General features: G+C 33.8%; 1 protein-coding gene across 4 annotated transcripts in view; it reads left to right on the plus strand.

The window, feature by feature from the left end:
• The window catches only part of LOC117339102 (muscle M-line assembly protein unc-89-like), a 57,784-nt gene extending 46,976 nt beyond the window's left edge, over positions 1–10,808 (plus strand). For 2 of the 4 annotated variants that reach the window (XM_033900482.1, XM_033900483.1), the window contains one exon: positions 1,167–1,212. In XM_033900482.1, the coding sequence (XP_033756373.1) occupies positions 1,167–1,185 (19 nt within the window). In that variant the 3' untranslated portion in view covers positions 1,186–1,212. Of the gene's footprint in view, positions 1–1,166; positions 1,247–2,036; positions 3,149–6,282; positions 6,313–8,389; positions 8,471–8,804 lie in introns of those variants that run through there. The other 2 variants (XM_033900480.1, XM_033900481.1) reach the window with 2 other exon arrangements.
• The last annotated feature ends 1,242 nt before the right edge of the window (positions 10,809–12,050 follow it).

Raw genomic sequence — 12,050 nt, forward strand, 5'->3', positions numbered from 1 at the left:
AAGTCTTCGGTTAAGTTATGGTTGCGCTGTTTCTGTTCATTGTTTTCTATGACAAATAAGTGTTGTGACTGCACCAATTTAATCCAGCATCAGGCTTATCTGTTCCAATTCAGGTTTTGATAAAGTTTAAGCTCTCAAAAATAAATGCTTTTTTAAGTATGTCTGAATATGCTGACTCTACGCTGACACTGATTCTTCGCTGATACTACGCTTACTCTACGCTGACTCTACGCTTACTCTACGCTTTCTCTACGTTGACACTTCGCTTACTCTACGCTGACTCTTCACTGACTCTACGCTTTCTCTACGTTGACACTTCGCTTACTCTACGCTGACTCTACGCTTACTATACGCTGACACTACGGTGGCTCTACACTGACACTTCGCTGACACTACGGTGACTATACGCTTACTCTTCACTGAGTCTACGCTTTCTCTACGTTGACACTTCGCTTACTCTACGCTGACACTACGGTGACTCTACACTGACACTTCGCTTACTCTACGCTGACACTACGGTGGCTCTACACTGACACTTCGCTGACACTACGCTGACTCTATGCTTACTCTTCACTGACACTACGGTGGCTCTACGCTTACTCTTCACTGACTTTACACTGACACTACGCTTACTCTATGTTGACACTACGCTGAATATACATATGCTGTCAATAAGCTGTACTACCTGTACATATGTATGTGTCTATCATGTACAGAAGATACACAGACAAAACTAAACGTTTGCTAGAACATACAGTATGATACATTGAACGCCAATGAAAAAGGATGCAACGTTCGATATATCCTATTATATTATACACAAAGCATATATGTATGCAGTTCCGAGAGACGGGTAAAGGGATGTTTCGCTCCCGAAGGGTTTAGTACGAAATATGTATGTCATTGTTGGGTTGGTGAATTTTGCCAAATACCTGTGTGACCTTCAGAATTTTTTGTGAGATTTCTAGATTATGTGTAGTCTTACATAACAGCTATACATGTAAGTATCAAAATATATGTTTCTTAAGGATAAATATATATAAGCCGATTTGTCTTGAACAAAGAAAAGTCAATCGATACAAGTATGTTAAGTGTTTAAGAATAATCTTAAGTGGATTATTGATTTTATCTAGAATGCCTTACTAATCTTACGTGTTGACTTTCAGAACAAATGGAAATTCGTAGCTACGTATACAAGAACACGTCCAGAACGAAAAACGGAGAATAATAAAGTCGACAATAATAAGTACGTATGAACCGGGGAAACAGGTCGTACAATACAATACAACATTACTTTGTGAGGCGCCTCCATTTTAATAATTGAGGATAGCGCGTGTCTTAAATGAAAACAAAAGTTTATCTTTAATGATTGACATTAATGTATTTAGTAGATAAATATGGTTATGATAGATAGACAATAATTTCTTATCTTTAATGCACAATGATTTTTTAACGGATAGTGGTGTTTACCTTTAAAGGGCAATGATGTTTGTCTTTAATTGACTGTGATGTTTGTTTATATTGGATGAAAGTGCTTTTTTAATGAAAAAGTCTTGAATACCATTATTTTTTATTATGCATATGAAAAAAGAGACAACAAACGTTTAATGCGTCCTAGCCAGGAGTATGTCTTGTAATGAAATATTTGTTAATTTAACAGGGAGATAACTTATAAATGTGTATATATTTAAAGACAATAACTTAGTTTTTAACCAGTTGAATCATTAATGGTTATACAATCGTACAGTGATAACGTTCACACTCGGTTTTGGATTCTCTTGTGTGTCCGTTATATAACCTTACTTACAAAAACATCATTTACAAATGTTTAAACATTAAATTTTGCGCGTAGGAATGCATAAGTCATAGCAAGACCGGTGCACACATGCGTAATTGGTGTGAATGCGCAATGACTATTTTCGTTTCTGAATTTCTTGTTTTTAAATAATAGTGTAGCATTTCTGAATATATTTTTCAAGAAATAATTACTGTTGAGAAAAATTAACCGATGTATATAATCCTGTTCGTTATTTCAGGGAAAGAATGGATCTTTCACCACAGTCCAGAACAACAGATGATACAATCACGGACAGTAATGCGTCAAAGGAGAGTCCGTACAGATGGCATGCGCCTGCACGAAAATACGAAACGTCTCGTACCAATCTACCGGTTAAACCTAAAGCAGTAACTATAAACTCGGACTCTGCATCCTCACAGACTACCGGAAGTAGTAACAAACCTCCAGTGTTTAAACTTAAATTACATAAAAAGCCAATGTATTCTAGAGACAAGAAAGCAAAGGAAAAGGAAGCCGTTCTAACTCCAAGAACACATAAATCCTCACAAGACTCATCTAGGCCAAAGTCTTATCATTTAGAAAGGGATAGATCTATTTATAGGACTAATACTTATTTGTGGGAGGAAGAAAAGGCTGAGCTTACATACCAGCCATCGACAAATACGCAAACGGATGTTATGATGGCTTATACTGGTGAACCAAATACAAGAGAGGCTTTGAAAAGTGCTGGTGGCAAGAAAAGGGCGAAAGAATTCAAAAAAGCATTTACAGTGTTCGCTGTGCGGTCAAAACAGCCGCCATGGCACGAGAATGAGTATATACTCAACAGACGAGAGGCTCAAATTTATCAAGGTATCAAACAAGTTTACGATAAACCAACTGCAAAGAAGTCTAGACAGCGAGAATTTATGAAGAAACTTGAACATTTCCAAATTGAAATGGCAAAACATGAGATGAACGAGATGCAAATAAAAGAAGTAAAAAAGAACAAAGACAAAACGAGGCAAGCAAATCAGCTGAAGGAATTAAGGCAACGATTTGAAGACGAGGCTTGGCATCGGTTCCACACACAATATGTAACGTCACGAGTTCTTGAGCACGAAAAAATGAATCGCTTCCAGTACGGACTTCCCGAGGAACCGGACGGTGAACCAGAATTCGCAGTGAAATTGAAAAGGAAGAAGAAGAATCCACAAGTGGTTATCAACGGAAAACAGTTAAGCAAAATAAATAAAAAGAGATATTCTGATATGTTTGATGTGAACACTGGGCCAAAATGGAGTACAGACACCAAAGAACCTAAGATGGAGGGGATCGACACTGTAGTGTTGGATGTACATGATGAGGAGGGTAAGTTAAATCGCTGTTTTCCAGAACCCACCCAAGTTAATGATAAAGGCTATAGATATATATACAGAAATATGTATGTTGCTACATATTCTTACCGTTGCAGCTCTAATCTGCGATTATTAATTTCCTCGTATCTTTTTTTTTATCTTTGGGTAAGGGGTGGGGTTGGGGGTTGGTGGGGGTTGGGATGGAAGTGCTTATTAATTAACAGCAAATGTGTACAGTACGATATACTATCATACTATAATATACCATACATTTCATTGGTAGTAGATTAGTGTCATGTACTTACAAGTGTAGCAGTATATGAAATATCACCTCCTGCAATTGTGGAAATTTGATATTGAGTAAATATTGTACTATACTGTACTAGTGAATGGATTGTACAAAATACTCACAGGTATAAGCAATGTGTTTCAGTTATGAGCAGTACATGGTACCAATTGTGAATAAAACAATGCAAATGTATGACATTTTCAGAGGACAAAGAGAGGTAAATTTTGTGCTGTGGTGGATTATGTATGTGAAATGTTGGGCTTGTGTTTAGTATGCTACAGTAAAATCATGATATTTTATTCACAGACAATATTCATTATCACAAATCACGTGTAAACACAATTTTACAATGTACACAAATTGAATACGTAGATAATCTATTGAAATTGGATGTATTGCATCACTGCGATAAGATTATAAATCTTCATGCTAAACACTGCGAAATTATGACAGGGAATAAACATCTTAAATTTTCGGGTAGATATTAACTTAAATTGTACTTAGATACATAATATAGAAACACCTAATGATGAAAGAAGGAGTTTTCTCCTGCCCGGAAAGGACACGAGTAAAAATAGATAGAATATAAAATACCAAACAATTGGAATGGCTGTAAAATCTTGGCATACCCCTTGATAAAAGGGGGCAGCCGTTTATTATAAACAGAAACTTTTAACATATATATCATATATTTTAGAATTAGAAATGTAATTTTTGAGCAAAGGTGAGCGAGAACTATGCCTCTTTAAAAACTACAGATAACTAACCCCTCCTTTTATGGGTCATCAAGCACTTCAGGAAAACCTTTAAAAAGGAAACCTGCGCCCGGCAGATTGGCAAAATGACCAGAAGGGAAGCACCGGGACTCCGCTTACAAGTGTTATACCAATGCAATAATCAAACTTTACTAGACAACTACACGTCAAGTAGCAAAGTTTTATCAAAATGAATAAAAAGTAGCAATACTAATAAACTAATAATATACTAAACAAAGCACCGAAAAGAAAAGCTAGAAATAAAGATCCACACATAAAAGGAGGAATGCAGGGGCGGTTGGAGGGATGTCCTTTTTAGAATAATTCTAATACTGAATTCTACTACATTATAAACAATTAATTACACTTATTAAGACACTTTTCAAGATGGCGTCATAAAGTTCTAAGGATGGATTCTATAGTGGGGATAACCTTAGTGTTGCAGGAGCTGGACTGAGCCCTTGATCAATCAAAGTTATGTATTTAGCACGGGGGTCACTGAGGCCCCACAGTGACCACAATGACCCTTGACCAATGGGAAGACACTAATTAGCATATTATAATCACATGCATATTAACCCAATAATGTGTAAATCTTTATTGTACAAAAATATGTCTATAAATAGGCATTTGTTGTCTCCCTTTACTTTGGTATTTCTATGTCGCGCTTCGGATGTTGTTCACTTTAAAGCGTTACAAATGTGTAGGATAAGCGTCATGCCGATATCATGAAGTGTAAAACTGGTGGACAACTGAGTATTCGATATATCTAATCAGATGGATTAAAAAATGGTAACTGGACCAATGCAAAATTTCGACTCTTAACCTGCATGCACAAAATGAAACTTCCTGTAAAACAGTAATATTGGCAAACAATGTTATCCAAATAAGTGAACAGATCACTCTAAAACACAAAGAAGTAGCGATATAGTATGCATTATTGTGTTGCTAAATATATAACACATGCTATAGCTGCATGGTATTTTATTAAGTATTTATATAACATGATCAGCCATGCAAAATGACCTTCAATTTGGAGTTTACTCAAAAATGTACTTTTGTGTTCATTGATTCAAAATTCACAACTTTACGCATAAAGAATTTGTTTTTGTCCAATTAGATCTTTGTTACTGTACTAATGTTAAGCGATGTCATAAGAATATGTTATGTTCAGATAAAATGCCGTAAAAAGAATAAAAAAAAATATTAACTACATAATGTAGGTCAAGGTCAAGTATTTTTTTTTTACTAAATGACTTTTATCTTGGGCACCTGTGATCAGATATGTTTGTTTGTTTCACATTTTAAAACATAGGATTGTACCCACTCAGTGAAATGTCTATATCACTTTGTACACAGTATGCCTATTCCTTCATATCGCGACAGCATTGTCAATATTTGACATCACCTTAAATGATGATTCATACTTCTTTCAGTCGACCTGACCAAATATGGATACAGGATATATGGCTATTGATATAACATTCACATACCTACATGTACATGTTCTGTTTTAGTGTTGTATTAATGCTGTGGTTTAATGATTCAATTAACACTGTAATTTTTGTTTTCAGTTTCGTTTCAATGTTGATGTATATGATACGAAAGTTGTATTTTAAAAAGTGTTTTCATTTTTTATAATATACACATGTACATTGTAATTAATACCTAGAAAAGCTAACTCTTACATAAATACCTTCTCAGAATTTTTCTGGGTCGTAAATTTAAGATACAATTAAATCGTATTAAACTTATGAGTTTTTGAGGTTGTGTGAAGGGGGTTTAGGTATTTAACTCAATACATTGTCATACATTTTGTGTAAATAATTGATGTATTATGATTTGCAGATTTTCAATATTCAACTGAATGAATTTCTATAGATTATTTATATTTAAAATTCTATTTCAAACTTCTAATGTGTAATATTGAACTACGGTCTTAGTTAGGAACATTGTACAGTAATTACATGTAAACACATTTCATTACTAGTGAAGTGCATTATGTTACACAGGTAACACTGCATGAACGCTTGATGTGTTATTTGTTTACATGTTTCTTAGCAACAAAAGGTAAAATTGAATGGTTTATTTGTTTGCCAATAGGAGGCGTGATAATCACGCGAAAAGAAGAAGGTAAACAACTACGTCACAACCACTTCTTTTCAATCTTCGTGTCTGATTTCACGGTTCAATTAACGTTTTCACACAAAATACATATTCAAATTATCTATGTCTATCTTTGTGCATACTTATTCAAATAATGAATTTCTGTATCTATATCGTCTACACGCTTTTCATATGTTACGGTCTGTAAACCGATATAACATAAAATGATACCTAATCCTCGATTGAAGTTTCTCTTCTGTTTTCTCGTAATGTCTGAGAAATATAAATTCCTATACCGTTTTTTAAAGCTGTATTGTTGCTATAAGTCATATGTTTATATTTAACTGTGTATGGATGCCTCTTGAAATATAGGAGTTTCGAGATGTGGTTTTGTCTCTGTTATATACTATAAGTTCATTTTGATAGCGATGTATTGAAGACTGGGTTACTTGTTCAAAAGTTATTGTGGCGTTTCGCTTCATTTACCCTATTTAATAAAGTTCCACATATGTCTGCCACTTAGTATCAAAGTTTTCTTCGTTTCCTATAATCCATGTTGACTATTACTATACTTTATTTTGGAATCTATTGATATTCAAATCAATCATAACTCTATTTGCTATATCTTTTTTCTTCCTTTTGGTGTCCATCTTCTACGGATAAAATGGCTTGATATAATGTTAACACAGCTACTGTCCTGATAGCCTTTACAGCAACTGTGAAACAGGGAAAATATAGCAATGCCCTTTCATTCATCATTTTGGTTCAACTGAACGCCAGTATGTGTTATCAGTATAGGTGGAAACAGAAAACCCTAAGAAAAAAATCCTAATAACCGGGAAGGCGATCAAATATCTTTCGGAATCGTAATTGATCGAAGAGTTGAGCCCTGGTAGTGTTGATGTAAGGCCTGCGCGGTCACCATTACTCAACTCGCTCTCGTTATTTCTGTTCAGAAAATGTGTGAAGACATCATATCATATGATTACCACTGTGTTAAACACTGTTATATATCTTCACGGTAATTTATTCTGGTTCACTCACAAAAGTAGTGAATACCACACATCTCAGCAACTATTGTGTTCGCATCAACTTTCTCTTTCCATATAACTTGCTTTGTAGTTCTAACTAAAAAAAACTCAAACAAACGAATAGTACTAGGGTATATAACGCAATCAATTCTTGACTACATCTTAAGCGATGTGAAAGAATAATTGGTTGTTTAGATATATTGGTTGTTTGTGTAATATGTTTCAGTATAGATGTCTTCAAACTAGTATATTTATTCCGTCAGCTAGAATGTGTTGAGTCATCTATAAACAATTTTATATTATACATTACATGTACGTGTCCTAACGTATCTCCTCCATAGTTATAAGACGGGTATGATATTCCCACAAATATCAGCGAGACAGGTCACTCCTATTTACAGACGAGTGTGTTCAATGGTATCATTCATGAGAAATAAAACTCGATAATTGACTACAAACTGTAAATGGCTGGTTTAAAGCAAGGAGTTATTTACATTTTGTAGATTACAACATGCATTTTTACATATAAAAGAAAAAAAATATTTATAATATAGTCAAATACCATAATACATGGCATTTAAATATTGTTTTCTCCTGTAAAAAGAAATTTTGTCACTGCCTTTACATTTTACAGATAAATGTATTTGGTATGATTATTTGTTTTGAATAAAATACAGCAATTACACTCGCCATTATGAAGAAAAGATTGGTGAATTATATATACAACTTTTTTTTCAAACTAGCTAAACAACAAATTAAAGAGGACAGAATATCTGCAAGGGGAGATAACCTCATGCTCATCTATTATTTATGATTATATGAAACCCTTATACTGTACAAAGTAGACGTGTCCGTGTATAGAATAATTCATGGTTTAATTCATCATAATTTATTAAATTATATTATTTTAAATAGTGTCATTAATTTTCGTTAAATAAATGCAAATGGAAGATAGATTATTGAAATCTGAACATTCTATCGCGAACATTTCTACATTAAAGTAACAAAGACGTGGGATAGCTGGTTTTGTTTTTTGATATGATCTTATGGTTTTGGTTCTGTTGTCTTTCCAGGAAACACAAAAGAGAAGAAAAAGTTCGTAAAGGACGTAATCCACGAGGCGCAAAAGGAACTTCAGGCATCGCCTGGCAATGGTAAGCAATCATAGTAACAATGACAAACTTCATCACGGGAAAGTTGCACCACCGTTTAACTTTCGCTATTTCGCCCATTAAGAAGAGGACTTAATATGTAGGAAAAAAAGATAAAAGGAGCGGAAAATATTCTCGTCAAAGGTCAAAAGTTCAACATCATGTCACGATTGAACCAATGAAGCCCTAGCCAAGCACAGTTCCGCTTACGTTTATCAAAATTGTGTTCAAATATCAAAGTTTACGTAATAGGTAGTTATGGCACTGATAGCTTTGTAACTGTGTGATTAAATTCTTCATCAACAAATAAAAGGGACTAACCATTCTCTCCATACAGGTAATAACACGGGGGTGACGCCGAGGAGCCCTGTGGTAGAAGATGCACCAAACACTAAATCTAACCAAAGAGCAAAGACTCCGGACTTTTACGCAGAGGAGAGTGAAAGTGATGATGATGACGACATGTCCGACATCTTTGAGAGGGCGCGAAAGAAGTATAACTTGACAGTAGAAGACGAAGCCGATGCTGCCAGTCGTGCAAGTCGTGTGCGTTGAGAAAGTACATGAACATTTGTGACATGTATTTGGTTCAAAAGTCATCTTTCAAGGAAACTAAACCAGAACATTGTAATATCTGTTGTTAAAACGAATATGTCTGAGCAAATATAACAAACATTTAGGATATATTTCGAAAATATTTTATCTCTTGTTTAAATTTATATTGAAAATAATGATATATATTGTTGAAGCATCCTTTTTTAAAAATATGAAAATGTCTACCCATTACTGAAACTACAATGTATAATGAACTCATATGCACGATATATTTTAGATTGAATAAGCACTTTTCGAAGACTGTTTGAAAATCGTTGAAAATAAGATATCCTTGTTACTATCAACCCAAGAAACAGTTAGAGAATTGGCGATTAGTAATTGATACGTCATGTAATATTTCTTTTAAACGAAAGATGTTCACGTTTTTAGTACATGGTAATGATTATCTCCCTTTCCAGGATTCTGTTTCGTTTCGAACGCTTAAAGGGGGGAAACTCATATCCAAATGTATACTGCAGAAAATGGTAATAGTGATAAACGAATTACTGCCCTTAACCATGGCAGTGGCACAATTCGGAAAGTCATTGGACTCAGTCTACTGTCACGGTGCATTTTAGTCTAACCTCGATGTAATTTCCTCCTCGGCAAAATGAAAGTAACCGAAATCATTTAATGTTCAATAATATCCATTTTATCATATACTAAGGTCAATCTAACATAACTTTGTATTAACCCCGTCCACGTGTTATAGATAGATGTTGAAAGGTGGAAAGGGACTTAACTAATGTGTCCTTGCATTTTACTTATGTATCAACTTCTGTGATAAAAATTACTAGTGCTTTATACTAGGAATGAAAGAGAGGAGTGAATGATATGAATGCGTGTATATCAAACGTTTATATTATATATTTATTTGAATTTAGGATAAAATTAATTTTGAAATTGTTTTATAAACTGGCACAATTAAAAGGATCAGTGATATTTTCCGATGTCTATTTCACAATGCACAAACATTTATGCACTCCGAATATTAATAGAACAACTACTTATACAGAAGTAATGCAGAAATAATGATCAAATTATGATCAGCAACTTCAAAGTGTAAATAGCTGGTAATCTAGTCGCCGTTAAGGAGTATATTATTTAATATCAAACCGTGTCTACTTGGATCAATTCGGTAAACAAAGTATCATCGGACATTGATATATCTAGGATGAATCGTTACAATATTTTAAACACATCAGTGGAACTTGAGCCCATGTATTAAAAACTGAAAAGAAGCTCTTTTCACGTATTATATTCTATTGTTTGAATTGCTTTTAACGTCACTCATGATATTTATATTTTCTCAACAACCAGAAATATCACTTTAGATAACAGGTTCTGAAGCTTTCTGAATAATACGATTTCTATGATAATGAGTATTTAGCTATTTGGGAATCTCGGCCATTTACATGTAGTGTAAAATGGCGTTTACTCACAATTAATTGATTAAGAATCTGCAAAGCATTTTAAAGTAACACGAGTACGTACACTGTATATGTAGCTTGTATTTGCATTGGTAATAATCGATAGTCCTTGGATCATTGGTGGTCGATTAAGACATATTTTATTGTCCAAAATGACAAATGGATGAGAGACAAATTCTTAGAACTTACTAACTTTTCTCCAAACAAGTATTATCCTTCACAAGTAATTGGTACAATAGAGTTATTTGGATAAAAGTATGATATTCTGTAAAATCAATGACACTTCTGTATTATCATTAAATGATCACTGATCTTGATAGATGTGTTTGTATTTTTTTACTGTCGAAGGACGATTTATACAATCGTAAGATACCTCAAACATCTAACCATGTCAGGCTGGGTATGACATATTGTTATCATTACACCAGAGACATTATATAGAAACCAAGTTACTCCTCGCCGGTACCGTCGTCAAGGTAAATGTTTCTATGTGATAACTGAGCTCATTCAAGTCCCCATGACAACAAACTGTGGCCCTCCCTTGGCCAATGTTTTTTTTTTTTTTTTTTTTTCGAAAGTAGATTGTATTGAAGTTCTTATTAGAAGAGATAACGGAGACCCTAAATAATTCTTCAATTTCATTTTATTCACGATACATTGCATTGAACTTTAATCTTTTGTCACGATTTTCCGTTACGAACGGCGACTAGTGACGGGTTTTTTTTTTTGTAAAATGAGGCTTTATATTTTCAATTCTCTTTTAAGAGCCGTTCTTATCTTGAAGATGTGACTTGACCCCGGTTTCCAAAGTAATTGCTAACAAATGAGGCTTTCGTAGACTTTCTTTTGATGTATGAAGGTCATCGTTCTTGTAAACTGACAGTTAATTCTGCATAACAAAAATTGTTCCCCTGGGCCGAAGAAACTCAAAATTCATACAGCAAGCTTCCACGAATAATCTAATTTCTCATGACTAAAAGTAGAAGTCCAATGCCATTGTTGCAATGTATTTTTAGCAAAACATTAATGATACAAAATGTTCACTATGTATTTATAAAAGCTGCATCTGGTTTTTAATATACCCAGTGTTTATCTTCGTATATTAATGAAGATAAACACGTTTTCATATCCAAAACAAATAATACTGTGTGTGTATCATGCAGTCTACGTATCCTAGTATCCTTTTTAAAGAGTCGGTCAAAGTGTTACTTTAAGATGATCTGATATATCATAGTTATGTAATGCCTATTACATAGTAAAACAACAGATTATGTACGCAGCTAATTCACATATTGATCTCATAATAGCTAATGATATATAAGATCTTTATTTTTCCTGGATCCTCGTGACATACAATTGTAAGAACAGAACAGAATATGTACTTCATCTCAGAAAAGGAGTAATTAAGATATATATATTTTTTACAAGAATAACCTGTTGTATATTTTACACTATACCATATATTTCATACTTATTTACCGGCCTACAAATATTTGAGCTTCTGTTTTAATCTTTTTTAATGTTAATGAATTATCAATGACATCCCGAAGTAATTTTGT

The sequence above is a fragment of the Pecten maximus genome, chromosome 12 (genome assembly GCF_902652985.1).
Source record: "Pecten maximus chromosome 12, xPecMax1.1, whole genome shotgun sequence".
Classification (NCBI taxonomy): Eukaryota; Metazoa; Mollusca; class Bivalvia; order Pectinida; family Pectinidae; genus Pecten; species Pecten maximus.